This window comes from Athene noctua, chromosome 15 (genome assembly GCF_965140245.1).
Source record: "Athene noctua chromosome 15, bAthNoc1.hap1.1, whole genome shotgun sequence".
Classification (NCBI taxonomy): Eukaryota; Metazoa; Chordata; class Aves; order Strigiformes; family Strigidae; genus Athene; species Athene noctua.
The window spans coordinates 11101074-11118791 of NC_134051.1; the positions used below are offsets into that span (position 1 = coordinate 11101074).

Here is a 17718-nt window from a genome sequence, read left to right on the forward strand (position 1 = left end):
TCCTCCTTCAAATAATAGAGGAGACCTCTATGAGCTTAGTTTAGGAGTAATGAAGGGTATTACAGGTGAGAGATTAACATATTTACATCTGCGTTAGGTTTTATTTGTCAATGATCCATGGGTAGGTTACTTAGACATAATGTCTATCCTGTCAGTGATCCTCATCCCATTCTTGTCTTGTTTCTAATGCTGTTTTGAAAATTACTTGCTCTGACTAAGAGTGCAAATTAACATTAAGATGCAAATAGGCTTTTAAATAAACCAAGAGAAAAGGCAGTTTGAGTCTTTAGTTGCAGCAATTTTAGGGCTCTCTGTTTTAACAGGAGGTAATGTGCTCACTTGGATGATGGGAAAGAATTACTAATTCTCCAAGACTAAAGCTTAGCAACATAAATTTTGAAAAGAATGAGTTGCATGACTTACAGAATGACTTCTAATTGTCTTTCAGGATCAAATCTGCCATACAGAAACAGTAAATCAGTGTTTCTATGCCTGATAAAGACAGCAAAACATTTGCTTTGTGCTGTCTGGCAGACACCACTTCCTAAGTTTATTTATTGTAACAGGCTACCCTAATCCCTCCTTCCCCTGAAAAGGGGGTTACAATATACTTCCTTGTGTTGAAGTTAAGTCTTCTGCTGTTGCAGTGTAAAAGTTCGACAAGACAAATGGCCCAGCAGCAAGTTCTCAAACCATCATTTACACTTAAGCTACTCCAAATACAACTCATCTTTCAGACACTGAAACATGTCTGACTTGACTCAACTTTCTCATACTGTAAACAGTGTAACATTAAGTGTATTTCTACATTAGAAATTTCTAGGGGTTTTTTCTATTAGAATATTATTAAATTCACTTTGATGATCCCCAGGGTTTTTCTTGCAGAGGTTTCAGTAAATATCATGCTGAATTTAATTTTTTTTTTTTTTAACAGAAGAAGTGAAGAAACTTTGTGCAACACAGTTTAATAATATTTTCTTCCTGGATTGATCTGCAAAGGGCTGATTTATTGAAGATGTCAATGTCAGACACTTGTTCAACATGAAAAGTTATTAGTCATATTATTGACTGGAATAATGACAATAGTAAAGCAATACTTGCTTTGTAAGAATCAAAATTTCTACTAAAATCTGTAAACTCTGATCATAAAATTTTTAGATTTTAAAAATGTTATGTGCAAACTAATTAAACAAGGCTGAGTTCATCTGTACCATTCCATTCTGATATTGTTATGTGAATATTTTCCAGTAAAATAAAACTAGTAATTGTTACACTTTTAAGGGCATCTTCTTGTTTTCCTGTGTTCATTTGCATCATTGTGAGACTTTCTGCTAGTTTTCTAACACTGTAAAACTAGACTGGTTACAGAAGACCCCTGATTCTTTGCAGCTCCTGCTTCAGCCTGATTTACATACTTGTTTATATGCAGTATTTCAGTCAAATGAACCATGTTTTAAGTAGAAACCATTTCATTGGAACATAGGATCACAACAAGATAGAAGAACTGATATCAACACTGAGGGAAGTTTTAGGTACAAGTCAAATACTGACTTCTAGAGTAGTTTTGTTTAAAGGGTTACACTCATGTAAATGACTGTTCTCCTTCCCAAGCCCCTTAGTGTAAAAGCAGACAGTTCCCTTCTGAAATAAGCAAGTCTTGTGCATACAATTTTGTCATACTTGTATTTTAGACCTTACTGCGTGTGGTTGGTTGTTTTGTTTTTTTCTTATTCGAAGCATACTTACTTGAAGCTTTAGCAGTGCTCATCAGAAGATTTATTTCTTCTTTCTCTTTTTGCCAGCAGGCACCTTAGTGCCCCCTTGGAAGGAAGAGGGGCCCCTCGTAGCACTCCTCGTTGTTACTAACTGTGTGACAGGCTCCTCTAACTCCTTAAAATATGCATTCTTGGAATCAAATGCTTTTTCTGTTGCAGCTGCTTCTTGGCTTTTTGCCTCTTCTGCTTCTCTTCCAGCAATAAGTCTGAGTGAACAAAGTTTAAATTTAATGTACTGCAAGAGGGGGGAGACAGATTTATACTGGCTAAGCAACTACAGCTATATTCACAGGATGAGCAGTATAAACTGTCATATTGTAGAGAAGCAGAAAATCTGTCCAGTTACCACTTCAAGTCTGACTGACTTATGCTATATAAAAAAAAAATGTCTTAACTGCCTTTATCCAAAGCAAGGCTCAAATGCCAGGAAGTAGCAGACAGTTAAGAGTTCTGTAACCTGAAAGCAGCCTGTATTTGTTACTCCTGACACTAATAGAAGTCACATGATATTATGTTGCTTATTATACCTGGATGTTTTCCCAGTTACAATATGCTACACTACTTTTAATAAAACACACTTCCTTTTTAAAATAATTCTGTTAGTTGAAGATAAGAGATAACAGTGCTTCAAGATAAAACAACTCACTCTGCCAGCTCTTCATCCTTGATCTTTCTCAGCTCAGCTAATTCAGCATCTCTTATTCGATTTTCTTTTATTTTTTCCCTCAGCACTTTTTCATGCTGGTAGGCAGGCAAGAGCTTAGTTGTAAAAAAGATCTGCACCTGACACATCCACAGACTAAATTCCTCATCTTGTTCAGTTTTGCCTTCTTTTGGTTCATCTGCAACATGTAAATTAAATGTTTATTTGGCAGGGCACTTCTATTTCAAATGTGTTTTGGACTACAATATTTCAGATTTGATACCCTGCAATGGGAAAGTGGCTTCTGCATGACACCCAAGATGACAACTGTGAGAAACTTGTAACTGATGCATGTGAAAGGGGATGACCCTTTTGTGGGTCTTCAGAGTGACCCGTCCCTAGGAATGGCATCGAAAGAACCTTTCCCCTTTAATCCTATAATAAATATCTTCTGCAGTTCAGTATCCATTACTCCCGTGCATGGGGAAATGAAGGAACAAACATGACTACCTGAAAAAACAGAATTGCATGCAAACATCCAATTGTCAGGACTGTCAAAAAACAGGCTAGGGGCCATGCTGTTTCTTTCAGAAGCAATCTTTTTTCAGATCTGTAAGTTTTCAGTCATTGGATTTCAGTGGAAGAGCTGATGACTATACAGAGATCCTTGTCTACCTATGTTCTTGGATTTGGGTTCTTTATCTGTGGAAAACATTTAACAACTACAAAAACCAACCCAGATAAGATCTGCTAATCAGCCAGAAGGGAGATGATATAAAAATGAAAATGCTCTCACTGATTTCTGCATGACTGCTGGCCTGTCATATGACATCCCAACTGCTGGTGGCACACCATTAATAATAATAAGTAAAAGAAGCCAGACATAGCAGTAATATGTTTTATTTGTCCAACATATTAAAAAAAAAAATTTAAAAATGGACAGGCTTGCCGATTGAGCTTCTCTCAGAGGAAATACAAAATTACAGCTTATAGATGCCCTACAAATAAAATGTAGCATTTTAAAATTGGGGAAACTATTTAAGTCAGTACTTAAAAGTCTCATTTACTGTTTCATTTTCTTAAAGAAAATTTCTAAAAGAAATTAAAAAAAAAAATCTTCCTCCAGAATTAATGTTCATTTACTGCCCTCTTGTGACAAATCTGCATATACAACAAGATTTTGCAATTCAAGAGCTATGAGGGATTTTTTTTTGTGTTAAGTCTTAAAACAGTAGGACTGCTTTACCTGTCAATTCCTTTGCTGGCGAGAAATCTTGTTCTTTTGCTGCATCCCACCTGAACAACGACGGAACATCTTTGATATCTCCATGAGTTGTGTGAAATGAGAGAGAAGTATCTGATACCGCAAAGAAAGAAAATTAAAATTAGTCATTCTGTAATTCTGTGTCTTAAATATCAGGTTTGATCTTCAGCACAAACAAATATAAATTGTCATCTGACCTTACAGCTAGACCTGTGATTCAAACACTTCTGTACTGATGAAAAATTTGTTTAGAATGAAAGCACAGTGCAGAGTTTGATCTCCTGTTTCCATGCCCAAAATGAGTGGGACATAACAGGAAAAATTTAGTTTTAAAAAGCCTTTAAGCTATTTTTAAGGAAAATGTGATAGCTTCTAATTAAAAAAAAAAAAAAAAAATCACAAAAAAGTTCAGAGATTCAAACTTGCCCAGGTATCTGTGTATAGCAGGTATGGAAAGCTGAATGTAAACCTTGTCACAATTGCCAAACTGAAGGCATCTACCCTCTGTAACTGCAATTCATTGGCTATTCCAATGACCAGTTACTGTTTTAATCATCTTTAAAGTTGTAGAAAGAGTGAATCTCCTCTAGCACCACTGCTTATAGATGCTTATACTAACTACAGTACTCACCCAGTAGAAATCCTTGAAGAGGCTGCCCTCTGTCTTCAGAAGGTCTCAGTGACTGGCAAGAATTTTTAAATTCAGTTACTAATGCCTGGACTTGTGTTCAAATTAAAAAGTGAAATCACATGTCCCTGTGAGTCATGCAAATCCCTAGCTCCAAAACATTCTGCCAATCTAATGCATTCTGCAATTATGCCTATTTCAAAACATTTAAATTGCAATAATGTTTCATACTTTCAAGTATTTGCAAATTGGTCATAACACTTCACCCTCCATATCAGCCAGGGAAGTAGGATTTATCCTATTTCATTATGGAAAGAGAAGTACAGAGAATGAAAGCTCCTGTTCTTAGACATGTCCCTCTGTTCTTACATGTTGCTCTACATAGTATTTATCTGCTCCTGAGGAAACAATGATGAATTTCTACTCCTGACTATAGGAATATACCCCAAGTGAAATACACTGAGTGAAAAGGAGAGTATATCTGCAAAGGATGGTTTGAAATCTTTCAAACTGACAACCCAAGCATCTTCTGCAGCCTGATGCCACTCTTTCCAGCAAAGTGACACTAAAAGTCTCTCAGGTCAAACACAATTCTGGTTGTGGAATATCAAGAGTCTCATTATAGTCATACACTGGGTACAAAACTGTAAAGGCACTGATGGTGAAGTCTGCTAAAAGAACTCTGAAAAATGTTTTAGTAATTATATTAGTTACCTTCCCTAGTGCTTCTAAATCTCTGCCCACTTCTCAGCCTCTCACTCCCCACCTTGTGCATAAAATAAAACTGTAGCTTTATTCACCACTGTTTTAGTTAACATAGAAGACACTATCAAATAGTCTAAATAACAACAGCTGAGTACGTGTGGGAGCAAATGCTTTTATTATCAATGGAAATGTACCACTTCTAGGCTTATACATGCATCCAGGCATGGCAACACACTGTATTTAATATTAGATGAAATTCTAGTCCCTTTCCAAACTTAAAGCTACTTTGGCTACTCTCTCACCCATGAATTGCAAACCCTCTGCTCCATCTTTCAGTGTGGGTTTTTTTACATACCTCATGTTTCTTTATTTCATCTTGTGATATGACACTTTTGCTTGAAGACAACCATGAGCAAGTATAAAGCTCAGTTGACTCAGAAATATCATCATTTAAGTCTGTACCAATTGTACTTCTGCTGTACTAATAAAAAGTAAACACAGGAGGAACTTTATGTTCAGTATATTTTAAATTAAGATTTTCTTTTGGTCTTGGAAAATCTGACTATTTTAACTAGGCCATTTCACTGTGCAACAGCATTAATACTTGCAGCAATGCAAAGGAATGGGTTCCATAGGATGGGAACAACTGGCCAGAGAATGGGAAGTGGTGGTGTTCAGTGGCACTACTGGCTTACAGACACTGTGATGAAATTAGGTTTTGGGGAATGCTCTTTGAATTAATAAAAATACTTTAATCTTGTACATATTTCCAAACAATAACAATTCTAATTCATGCCTTCAACTACCCTGTGCATCTAAATTGTACTAGTGTCACAGGCAGCATCTTACAATCAACAAAATACTTATTCAAAAGTTTAGCAAAACAAAAAGAACGTAGCTTAATTGCTGGGAAGCAGCAAGTCTTGCTACATACAACATCGATGCCATTTTTACAGAGCAGTTTTAGACATGTCTCTTAAAGCAGGAGCAGCATATCTTCCACCAGTCAACCAATTCCTCAATTCCCCTTCGAATACCAGAAGACTTGCCTGTATTTTATGTGTCTGTATAGTTACCTAGGAAAATGTGCAAATATGTCTATACTGATGTCACAATCTAAGGTAGCAACAGACAGAAAAAGCAGGAAGGACCCAATCAAATGACTGTTTATGCAATAGAAGTAAATTGTTTTCTATGTTCAGGAAACAGAGAACATTTGCAGGGCCTGACTTTGCCCTCTAAGTGGTCGTATAATATTTAGCAAGTCTTCATCAGCTTTACCTGGGACAAAGAATGTTCCGGATACAGAGAAACAGTTGTGGTTCCCTCGGAGAGACCTTCAATTCTAAAGCTACTTCGTTTCCGATTATCACAAGCTACTTGTTCCTTAATCATATCACTGGTAACATACACCAATGCACAATCAAGAAGAGCTTCAACAAATTCAAGAAAAACCAACTAGAGTAAAACAAACATGGTGATTAATTAATTAATTTTTGCAAAATCCCCTCATTAATGGGTATATGTACCTGAGCAAAAAACTCAAAAGTGATTGTAAAGCCTTGCTGGCCTCATTTATCTAGTCAAACATCCCTTCTTCTGAAGAAAAAGTGAAAACTGCCAAAGCTCAGAAAATTCAGGAGGTGATATATTGTGTTACACCCTATAGAAGTAATACTGAAAGAAGACACTGCATAGATTTTTGCTGTATCTGGAGCTACAAGAAATTTCTCTAACAAATAACACACAACTATTGCTCTTCCTAAAACATTTCACTGCATACGATGTTTCCAGAAACCCCAGGAATGGGTATATAATGAATCCCTTAGTAAGACTTACACTGGGTGTTCAGTTTATCAGATACTGTTTGAAACAGTAAATCAATTACTTAATTTACAATAGACCATCACGGAGCAAGTGTGAAGGCCCTTCTTTACGGGTGAAGGCCCTCTATAGCAGGCCAGCTGTCAGGTAGCACAAGAGTCTTCTACAGTCACTACTCAACCTCATTGAGGTGGCAGCACTTCACTAATCAGGTTTCTTGGGTCACCAGATTTTCAGGATCAATGAGTTCACATCTTAACATTTCCAGTGCATGCCTCAACAGCTGGAAGTGCCAAGATTCATCTCTGTGTAATCACTGCACACACATATTGTCAGGCAACTGCCCCACAGACAGAACTAGTACTAGCAGCAATCTCCTAGAAAATGGTATTTCACCCTCTGGGTTACAGCACTCTTAAGGAGTTCTGTATGGTCAGGTATGCTGAGACTATATTAAAAAGGGAAAGATAATAAGCAAAAGATAGAAGCATGTGACCTAAATTAGAAGATACAGGCAGAACAAAAGGAACACAAATATAGAGGCTCAAGTTTGTACTCTTTACTTTTTTGGAATAAATTAATTTTCCTCCTGTTCTAGCAGATAGGACAGTATTTACAGCATTTTTTAAAAGTAATTTTAACTGTTCATGTAGCAATGAATTTTTTTTTTTTTTTTTTGCTTACACACCTCCGGCTCCAGGTTGATACTACTGCTATCTTGTAGGGACGGACCATCTTTGACAAGTATTTCCACAAGTCTGGAAGCAGTTAATTGTTTGCTGAGAAGTTTAAAATCCTGCATAAGAGTAAATGTTACATATTAAAAACACTTGAGGCATCCCCACATGGATCTATTCTAACTCCCTTTAAAGTCTGTGTCAAAATTTCTAGTGGTTTCAAATGGTACTTCCAAATATGTAATTAATGGCACAGTGAAATTCTGGCCCTACTGATGTCAATGGGAATTTTTCCTAGACTGCAAAAAACAGTGTTAAGAAAGAACTTGTGAAAGCTCATAACTAAAAATATAAAAAATTACAATTTTGCCCTGTGATATTTTAATTCATTTTTTTCATGAATAAAAGGTTTGAATTTAAACAGTGACACAAAACCCAGGCATATCAGTGGGAATTGTTCCTTAGCTTCAGTGTAATCTTGATCTGTGCCTGAATTACTGAATTTTAGTAAAGAATCTCATGTTCATCTTGCAATATATTAATACTTTATTAAAGTGGTTTACCATGTTATTTCAAAAGCTGCCAGTCTTTGAGTTCTACCAGTGAAACATTTTCATATATACATTTTGCAGGGTAGGGCCTGCAAAGCCAGCAAAAATATTTATATTCCCTTAAAACATATTTGTCTAAGATTTGAATATCTGAAATTATCAAATATGAAATCAGAATTCAATCATGCAAAAGTACATAAATAATTTCTGTAGAACAACTGTCCCTTTAATGTTCATTGGACAGTTTCTACAAATAACATCGCTGCTACCTTTTCAACTGTGCAGAAGCCACAGGGAGTATTTTAAAATGCTCATATAAACTGAACAAATAAAGCACATCTAATCACACAAAATTTTAAAAAATAAAATTATTACGTTCAACATCCAAAGGAAGTGCCTCATAGTCATTGTGGGTTCAAATGGAGGTCTGCTACTCGGTCTACGAAAAGCTCTGTATATTTCCCAGCATTTGTCAATGTAGCTCATGGCAAAAACTGTACATCGTTCTTCAGAAAATAAGATACCTTTAAAAATTGATTGGAAAAAAACCCCACACCATTACAATAAAAAACTGTGATGTATGTGGTACTAATTAATTAATTCTGCACAGCACAGAAGAAATACCATTACTCACCTTGGATATGGCAGGCAGCGGGAATAACATTCCTGGACATCATTTCTGAGAAACACTTATGCAGATAAGGACCTTTCTCTCTACAGTTGAAAAAAAAAAACAAAACAACCCTCTTGTCTGGAAAGACTCAAACTGATTACACTGAAAGAAATTTCATTAAAAGATGAAACTTACTTTTGCTCTTCATGATAGATATGAAATGCTAGATGAATAAGGTAAGATAAAAATGTTCTGAACAGTAAAGTCTCATGTGGACAATGTATCTCCTCAAGTTGTGTTTTATCGCCTAAAAAAAAATTGAAAAAATAAATCTTGATTGCTATAACGTACATTAAAATGCTTATAGGCCTACTGACTTGTCAGCCTTTCTTATCCTCTCCATCTCTACCTATCACATTGTAACAACACTCCCAGAAGAATCAGACCAGACACAGCACCCCTTTCAAACAAGCACATCAAGGGAGAACCATCCACCTATAGCTGAATCTTATCAAAATCCTTCTTCCTAGAAATGCATCCACTCAGCATGTAGGATTGAAAAGGGAAGTGAAGTTGGTGTTAAACCCTTCACATACTAGGGACACTGAGTGTATAAATGGAACTGACTGATTAACAGGCTCTATGGAAGAAAAACAAGATGCAAACTAAAGGTAAGAGCATTGGAAAGAAAAAAAAGATCGATCTGTTTCTTCTCTTTCTCAGATCTCTTAAAACTAACATGCAACAGTAATGGCAAGACCAGGGCTAAATACAACTTTTGAACAGATGGCTCTTTAGAACAATTTTTAAAGTGATATTTTAATTTTGCATTTTCACTTAAGCACCTGAAGCACCTGGAGAAGTGTTAATGCATCCACTGAGAAATCACAAGCAGAGGTACTCACTCGGGACCACTTAACTACCAGAGTTGATCTATCTGTAGAACTTGCCACTCCAACTCTGTACAGCTTACTATTAAAATTTCCAGATTCCAGATCCCAGTCAACAGAAATACAAACCACTCAATATCCGATCCATTTCGGCAAGAGTTATGTTGGAGTGATGAAACTTGCAGTCCTTCAGAAATCTCCAAAATTGGAGTTTAGTCATGAGGAAGGTGTTATCAAGAGAATGATCACAGCCTAAGCCACTGTAGAAGGTGTAAACTCTTCTCAGTTCTGTAATATGCCTCAACACAGCAAATTCTACCTAAATAAAACAGGGTATGGTTTCAGCATCGTCTCACAGCAAGTAGAGATCGGTTTGTATTGATCCTGTAACTGGGCATATAATGCCAATCAATATATGCTTTTGATCTTCTAAGTTCCAAGAGCAAATCCCTGGTTAAGTGTTCATGAGAACATTACTCAACTGTAGTTATAATACATATTTTTTGGTGACTGAAAAAATAAATTAGTCTCCGTCAGCAGATAAACCTCACAGTAGCTAAAGACAGTTGCCAAATGCCCTTCCAGAAAATGTTAACATTTTTTGTCTTCTAGTGAAAGCTCAGGAAGAGGCAATACTGTCTATTCATTGGTTTTGCTTTTCTGTTTTCATGGCCTTCAGGTTTTCAAATAATTCTGTAATGGTAAGAGTTACTTTAATACAAATAAACTAGAAATTAAATAATATGACACACACTGCGAGGGAAAATTGAAAAGATCAAACAGTAGACTCTTACTTGTTTCAGTTCTTCATGTCTCTCTTCCTCTGGCAAGAAGTCAAGCAGTGAAGATATATCCAACTCAGTATTTGATCCCAGAACAAAAGTATTTTCTGAGCCATTAATGCAAATAAAATAAATTAGAACACACTAAAACGAAGTTAAATATGTACACACACACACAAAAAGGTATTATTCCTTCTTCTTTTACTGACTTCAAACTGAGAATAGACTCCTTTATAATGAGGAGTAGACTTAATAATCAACAGCATAACAGTGGAAGAGTAATTTTGTCAAATTCAACTCCTAGCTAAAAGGAAATATAGATACCACATATGTTACGAAACTTTCAGACAACAGTGTTCCAAAAGCATTACAAGATGTGTCACTCAACTCAAAGCGTCATGTACAGGAAACAAGAAGCATGAGACCAAAAGTCATTAATTATTAAGATAACTTCTATCTTTATCAAAGTTCTTTGAAGAAATATGTGCAGCTCTTGAGTAAGTATGAACAGCTTCATATACTTACTCTACTTCACAGAAAAAAAGAACAACAAAGTGTGAACTGAGTAGAATTTGAATTTGTTTTAGGCTGCTTACTAGTGCCAAAATGACTTCCTGTGCAAATGGCATTCAGCTCTTCTGCATTCACTGCATCCACTTGAAAAGCAGGATAGTCTATTATATGATCATCTATGAACTCTCCTTCATAAACATAACCTTTCTTGAAGACAAACTTGCCCTATGGACAGATTTGATTCATTTCAATATAAATATAAATCAAAGATCAGACAAAAAGTAGCACTAATTCTCTAAATCACATTTTCTGTTAAGAATCTTGGTGAAAATGCAATATAAGAGATAAAATAATGCAAAATAATTTTTTTCTACTCTCTTAAAAATTACTTTGTCATCTATTAATTAAAGTACACTGCTGGGATGAAGAATTGCCTATGTATGTTTGATTTTGAAAAGTATTTTGAGGAAAAAGCAATACCCCCCCAAATAGAAAGACTTGTTTAGAATCTTTATTTTGCACATGTGGCACTTTGCTCACAGGGCTTTTTAAAACAGTCTGTTAATGCACAAGGATAGCTTGAAATCCATTAGCTCATAGTGTAAGAGTGAAAGTACTGACCAACCACTGCAAAAATCAAGATGCACCTACTGCACTGAAAATCTCCACAGTAAGAAGTAGTTCTTCATATGCACAACACACATCTAACCAGAGAATCAAATCCGTGGCCTGGCAAGGTCCTTGGAAGGACTCCTACTGCTTTCAGTGCACTCTGCCCTTTATGTTGGGATTCCATCCACAATGTGGATTTGGATTGAATGTAGTTTTCCATACAAAAATCTAGAGATCCACTATACAAAGCAGAATAGCCTCCCCTCTGGTGGTATCTGTAGTTTTGTCTTACTATGTGTCAATACTCACCTTGCCATGCTTCTTATTACAAACCCATTCACCATCGTACACTGCTCCACCGGCATATATGAACTTCCCATGCCCATGTCGTTCCCCATTTACAAAATCACCTATGTACTCATTCCTGAAAGGATACTGAGATGCAGGCTTTCTCTTCAAAAACCATATGTGGGTGCCATATCCATGCTGAAAAAAATTTGTATGTTTAGAAAAAAAAAAGTCTCCAGAAGAGCTAGAATTGCTACAGATCCATTAAAAAGGAGAACCACCGAGGCATCTTTAAGAGTCACTGTTGGAAAATCTCTCCAATAAAAGCACCCAGTTGACAGCTGCAGTACTTCAAACCATCCACAGAACTATATTCTACAAAAGTGCATGGGAGAACCATGCAGATACATCAACACATACTTGCACAAGCTCTACCAACAGGACTCCTGAAGACATCCTTCCTGCCTCAACCTTTTTGACTGTAATGCTCAACAGTCAGGTGAAGAACACCATGACAGACAGAGCACCACAGTGTCCCAGAAGCTGGACTCCTTGACAATTTTATGCAGAGTGAAAAGACAGGGAAAGTAGCTCGCATTCTTTTTACAGAAGAAATGGAAGGAACAGAAAATGCTAGAAATCTTCTCCTTCCATCATAAAACTTTTACAAGAGACAACAGTGTGTTCTAATATTTTACAGGTGACACAGAAGCAAATTGCCACATATATGCACTGCTGAAGTCGTATCTCAAGCTAAGTGTAGTCACAAACATTTAACTTTTAAAACTTTTTTTAGTTAAAAAGCTTTATATTTTCCATGAGAATATATTCCATGAGACTCAACATGAGAACCAACAGCGTATTTCTGCTATGTCAATTGGCAAAAAAAAAAATAAAATCATACAAAGCTCCTTTGATATTGTACAAAACTTCCTATCTAGTTTTACTAGAGTAACAGACAGATGCTGAACTAAAGAGGTTGCTGAGGAAGATATTAATACCTGTATGCCATATACCCACTGTCCCATATACTCTTGATTATCTGTCAACCATCTCATTCTTCCTTTTCCATGACGTACATTTTTCTCCCACTGACCTTCATAGATATTTCCAGATTTATAGCTGCAAGAAAACAATAAAAGTTAATGACTCATTCATAGGAAATTTTTAGTAGATCTTATGAAAGCAAGGTTTATGCAAAACCTCATTGCTAGTAAAGTTAACATTTATTAATGCTAAATATTAATATTACTTTGAAAGTTGGCTCACTGTCACATGGATATAAAGGTTTGATTGTACCCAGTTTACCACCTATTTTAACTTACAAATCACTGTAAAAATATTAAGCAGCTCTTTTTTTCCCAAAGAGTCTTTGCCATAGCTAATCAAAATATTCTTTTATATGTAATACCACATATAATTCATTTATTCACGAAAGCAGCTCTGTCTCTTCAAATCAGTCAAGTTTATTTGTTTTTAAATGTTGATTTGTTGTTTACCAAAGCTCATTCTGGATTTTGTCTTTAGCCATTCTTTTGTGGGAATGATCACTAGAAATATACCAACATAAAAATGTAAGTTATAGAGAAGGTATATTTTATTAAGTGTTTTGTACATTTATTCCACTGCAGAAAGTACACACTACCATGAAATGGTAGCATTTGCATCCACATTAAACAATAGGAGGAACTATAAAATAATACATGTAAAATTAAAAAAAAAAAATGAAGATAAGAATGAGTGCTATTATGTTTACCATCTCATTCCCCATCCTTCTTTGACATTATTTACCCAGTCACCTGAATACCAAGAGGTGTGTTCCTGATCATAATAAATGGTACCCTGAAACAAACAGTATAGTCAATTTAAATACCTATTCATCTACATTAATAAAACACCACATACAAATTATGACACATGTAATTACATTCTTTCTTATAGTAATTTTGAGACACTGTACTGAAAGCAACTGAAGTGATAAAGTTAAATTAAAAAAGCAACCTCTTTTGATGAGTATTAGTTAACACCTTAAAAAAGACCAAGTGTTCAAAAAAAATTATATTACACTATGTCAAAGTCTACATGTTTTTCAAACCACTTGGAAATACTTTCAGAGAGCTAACTTTGCCAACTTAATCACAGTAGTCACTCTGAGACAGATCAGTTTTCTGACTTATTCAGTATTCAACTACCAACAGAAGGTCTACAGCGTTAATTCTTCTGTCTTTCTCTATCTGATAGCTTCCTCTCAGAACAAGCTGGTCAGACCATTGCACTGCTGACCATCCACAGCAGCCTGTGTGATTTTAGTGTCTCCTTAGTGACACAGAAAAACAAAAAAATGTGATTGGAATGGGTTTTCTTCACATCCTGAGCATTGGTTTCAAAATGTTGGGCCCAGAAGAGTGTCCCAATCTGAGTGCACGAGACGGAGCCAGATAAAAGCACTACTTGTCTTTACAAAGTTGGAACTAGACGTTACTTACACTAGATAAGGCAGTCTTAATTGTAATTATCATACTTGGTCTTCTTAACACATTTGGGATGTAGGATCACTTTGTCATTACTGGGAAGCTAATTGTTTCCCACTGTTATATGGCTACTGATGCAGTCATCAGCTTTGACTTTGTCATCATCTACTCGGAGCAGTATGAGGTACAAACCACATAACAGGCCAATTACTCCTTTAGGATTTCATTCACCCCTTCTACTACAAACAAGATCCCACCCCAACTGTTTTAATTAGTATTTACGACTTCAGAGAAGATCCTTAGGAAAAAAACTAATCTCTACATAGCACAAGACCATGAGACAACACAAAACATTTTTGCAAAATCTTTGCACAAGAGTGCCTGCTGGTCTAGAAGGTAGAGACTCAAGACCATGCTCTCATGTGGTGCTCTTACTCACCTTTCCATGCCTTTTGCCTTTATACCAGTAGCCAATGTAAGAAACAGGACGAGTACCGCTCCTGAAAAATCCAAATCCATGCCTAACTCCATTTTCAATTGCACCTTCATAAATGCTGCCATCATTCCATGTATAACGACCATTAAACATCTGCACGTTCTTAACAAACGTTCCCTAGAAGATTAAATTACAACATCTAAAAAACCAAGACTGGCTCTTCTACAAGTATCTGGGAGAAGTCAGGCTTGTGATTGAAGTCACTGCCATAGTTCTGCAGTTGCCACCCATACTGTACCAATTACTGCAGCTTATCTACTCTCCTTGAATTTGCACATCTAATTGCCTATAATTCTGTTCAGTTAAAAGTTAAATTGCACTTTACCTCATACTTCACTCCATCAGCCCACGTGTAAGTCCCATGTCCATGCATAAACCCTTGAGAAAACATGCCCTTCAAAATGAAGAGAGTGGCATTATTTGCAAACTTATTCTTAACCACAACTGAAGCCTACAGTGACTGTAAGATTTCAAAATAATGACATATTACCCCTCCAGCTACTAGTTTCAAATGAAGTTTTATTGCCAGAAACCAAGAGAGCTTTCAATGCTCACACATCGGGTGCTCAACCTTCACCTACATTAAAAGAAATAGCCTGCCTGTTCTAGAGAAAGAACTTGATCCACTACTACTATTTCTTTTTTAGTTTATAGACTCACCTTGTATGTATTTCCCCCCTCAAAATATGCAAATCCTTCACCCTCATACAATCCACGGACTTTTTCACCTTCATAGCTACAAGGAAAACAAACTAAAGGTGAAGATTTCAAGTCACTGCCAGTAGACCTAAATCACAACAGACATAAAGTAAATGACCTTTGATTTACCATGATCTACACACAGGCCAGTTGTTGCATCTTGTGTAGAAAAATGAGCTACAACAAAATTTACAATTGTTTGCACCTTCCTTGTAGTAGTTCATGCAATTGTTGTGTTGCCTCAGACAACAAATCACATCAGTAGCATTTACTCACAACCAGGCTACCTGGTCAGCATGTGAAACATATATAGTCCCCTTGAACTACCAAAGGATTTGGTTAACACTGCTATTCACCTGCTTCCTCATTTTAGGGATATGAGCAGCTCTAAACATTGTAAGGCATCAACAACTGAATACTACATGACACAGATGCATTTTCTTCACCATCTGTATACTTAGACAAAACATCACAGGTGAAAGGGCTAAACAACTGAGGCTTTTGGCAGGTTGAGATCACTAGCAACACTCTAGAATGCAAGAACACAACAGAATTCCACATGTATCGGTTGTGTTAAGTGTCACGACTACTAGGTCTGAATAACCTGATTCACTGCTTCGAGTCAAGAGTCTTTGCATGTGTTTGTATGACACTGGGTACACCATACAATTAAATGAGAATTCTTAATTTTACTGGTGTATTTGTAAGAAGCATACCTTTTCACAATAACTTGAAGAATAGGCTCCTCATAGTATTGAGGAACATCTTGGACTGGAGGTTCCTCTGCCTCTGCTGGTTCTTTATCTGGTGTCACTGGATTTGACTGTGTTTCTTCCACTTCATTCACTAAGGTCTGCAAATCTGACAGCTTTGTCAAACTACCCTCAGCTGTAGTATCTTGTGCAGGAATAGGAGAATGTACAGATTTTTCTGCCTTCTTGCCATCTTTCTTTTTATCCTTTGCCATAACTACTGAATTGCCTCAACATGTATTATGTAAAGATTTTTTCCCCCTATAACCTGTTTGATAAAAAAACAGAAAAGACAAAATACCTAACTACATAAAAAAACCACCATTTTCCTTAGTTATTATACATGCATGTATGTTAAGTTATTTCTGTACTAACAGCTCCTCAAAGCAGTGGTTTCAGCTTATGGTGGGCAGGCTGCAGGGCTAACAGGAAGCCATGCCTGGGAATTACCTTTAAGAAGTTAATCAGAACCACTACGACAGGAGTGTTGCCAATAGTAGACTTACCTTTGCTACATGGCAGTCTCCATCTTTACTAGATGGAGAATTTTAGCTGTCTAATCCTGTGGAAGATTTGAAAACCGTTTCTCAAAGATATGAGTTTGGTGAGTTACCTGATGAAAGCTACGGCTGCTTTCATAGTTATAAGCTGCAAACTGAACCACAACATAGAGTAACCACTAGAGCTTATAAAGCTCTTTAGCCAGTTAAGAATTGCTTGAAGGTTACAGGCCTGCTTGAACAGCTGTAATCACATTTCCCGCTCATTTCACAGACCGACCATCGCTGCTTTATAACACAAGAATCAAACTCCGTGCTGCCGTGGCGAGGGCTGGCAGGGACAGCCTCAAGCAACCGCCATGTTCTCACCACCGCCCGGTTCCAGCCAGCGCCCCGTTCCCCTCGGGCAGTACCAGATCAGCAGCGCGAAGGGCCCGAGCGGCAGAGCGAGGGACGGCGAGGGCAGCGCGGGGCCGGCAGCGCGGGGCCGGCCGCCCTTCCCGCCCGCAGGCCGCCGCCGCCAGAGCCGCCGCCGCCCGCTGCCCCCGGCCCGCGACCGCCGCCGCCGGGCGCGCAGCCGCAGTGCGGCCGTGGCTGCCGTGCCCACAGCGAGCGAGCGCGGACCCGCCGCCCGCAGCCCTGCGGCGGTAAAGGGGGCGCCGCCGCCGGACCCCTCAGCGGGGCCTTGGGCAGCGCGGCCCGGGCCAGGGCGGCCCCGCCGCCGAGCGCAGCCTCTCCTCGCGCTTGCCTGGGGTCGGATTAATCCCGCGTTACTCAGGACCGCGGGGAAGGGCCCTGGCTGGGCTCAGGGTAATGCAGAGCCGCCAGGGATGGAGGACGGCGGCCCGCTGCGTGGCACATGTCCCCCACAGCACACGGGCCGTTGCGGGGCCCACGGGCGTGACGGTCTCACGGCGTTAGGCCTCGGCCCGCCGGAACAGCCGCAGAGCGGGGAGGAGGAGCAGGGCCGCAGCACCACAGCCCCTGCGCCCTGACAGCGCCAAGTGGAGGTGCTGAGGGAAAGCCATTAACAAA

General features: G+C 38.0%; 2 protein-coding genes across 14 annotated transcripts in view; one reads left to right on the forward strand and one right to left on the reverse strand.

The window, feature by feature from the left end:
• CCZ1 (CCZ1 homolog, vacuolar protein trafficking and biogenesis associated) overlaps window positions 1–1276 on the forward strand; it is a 15292-nt gene extending 14016 nt beyond the window's left edge. For all 4 annotated transcript variants that reach the window (XM_074918769.1, XM_074918772.1, XM_074918770.1 and 1 more), the window contains one exon: window positions 935–1276. In XM_074918769.1, the coding sequence (XP_074774870.1) occupies window positions 935–990 (56 nt within the window). In that variant the 3' untranslated portion in view covers window positions 991–1276. The remainder of the gene's footprint in view (window positions 1–934) is intronic.
• LOC141966290 (radial spoke head 10 homolog B2-like) overlaps window positions 1–17232 on the reverse strand; it is a 23399-nt gene extending 6167 nt beyond the window's left edge. Inside the window, exons 1-21 of one of the 10 annotated variants that reach the window (XM_074918760.1) lie at window positions 17053–17232; window positions 16148–16451; window positions 15393–15468; window positions 15058–15126; window positions 14676–14849; window positions 13522–13607; window positions 12767–12887; window positions 11787–11963; window positions 10949–11090; window positions 10365–10459; window positions 9700–9889; window positions 8876–8987; window positions 8702–8781; window positions 8443–8591; window positions 7528–7635; window positions 6297–6473; window positions 5371–5496; window positions 4314–4365; window positions 3665–3775; window positions 2422–2617; window positions 1747–1981 (exon numbers count right to left, since the gene is read on the reverse strand). In XM_074918760.1, the coding sequence (XP_074774861.1) occupies window positions 1777–1981; window positions 2422–2617; window positions 3665–3775; window positions 4314–4365; window positions 5371–5496; window positions 6297–6473; window positions 7528–7635; window positions 8443–8591; window positions 8702–8781; window positions 8876–8987; window positions 9700–9889; window positions 10365–10459; window positions 10949–11090; window positions 11787–11963; window positions 12767–12887; window positions 13522–13607; window positions 14676–14849; window positions 15058–15126; window positions 15393–15468; window positions 16148–16398 (2697 nt within the window). In that variant the 5' untranslated portion in view covers window positions 16399–16451; window positions 17053–17232 and the 3' untranslated portion in view covers window positions 1747–1776. Of the gene's footprint in view, window positions 1–1746; window positions 1982–2421; window positions 2618–3664; window positions 3776–4313; window positions 4366–5370; window positions 5497–6296; window positions 6474–7527; window positions 7636–8442; window positions 8592–8701; window positions 8782–8875; window positions 8988–9699; window positions 9890–10364; window positions 10460–10948; window positions 11091–11786; window positions 11964–12766; window positions 12888–13521; window positions 13608–14675; window positions 14850–15057; window positions 15127–15392; window positions 15469–16147 lie in introns of those variants that run through there. The other 9 variants (XM_074918759.1, XM_074918758.1, XM_074918762.1 and 6 more) reach the window with 9 other exon arrangements.
• Between the last annotated feature and the right edge of the window lie 486 nt (window positions 17233–17718).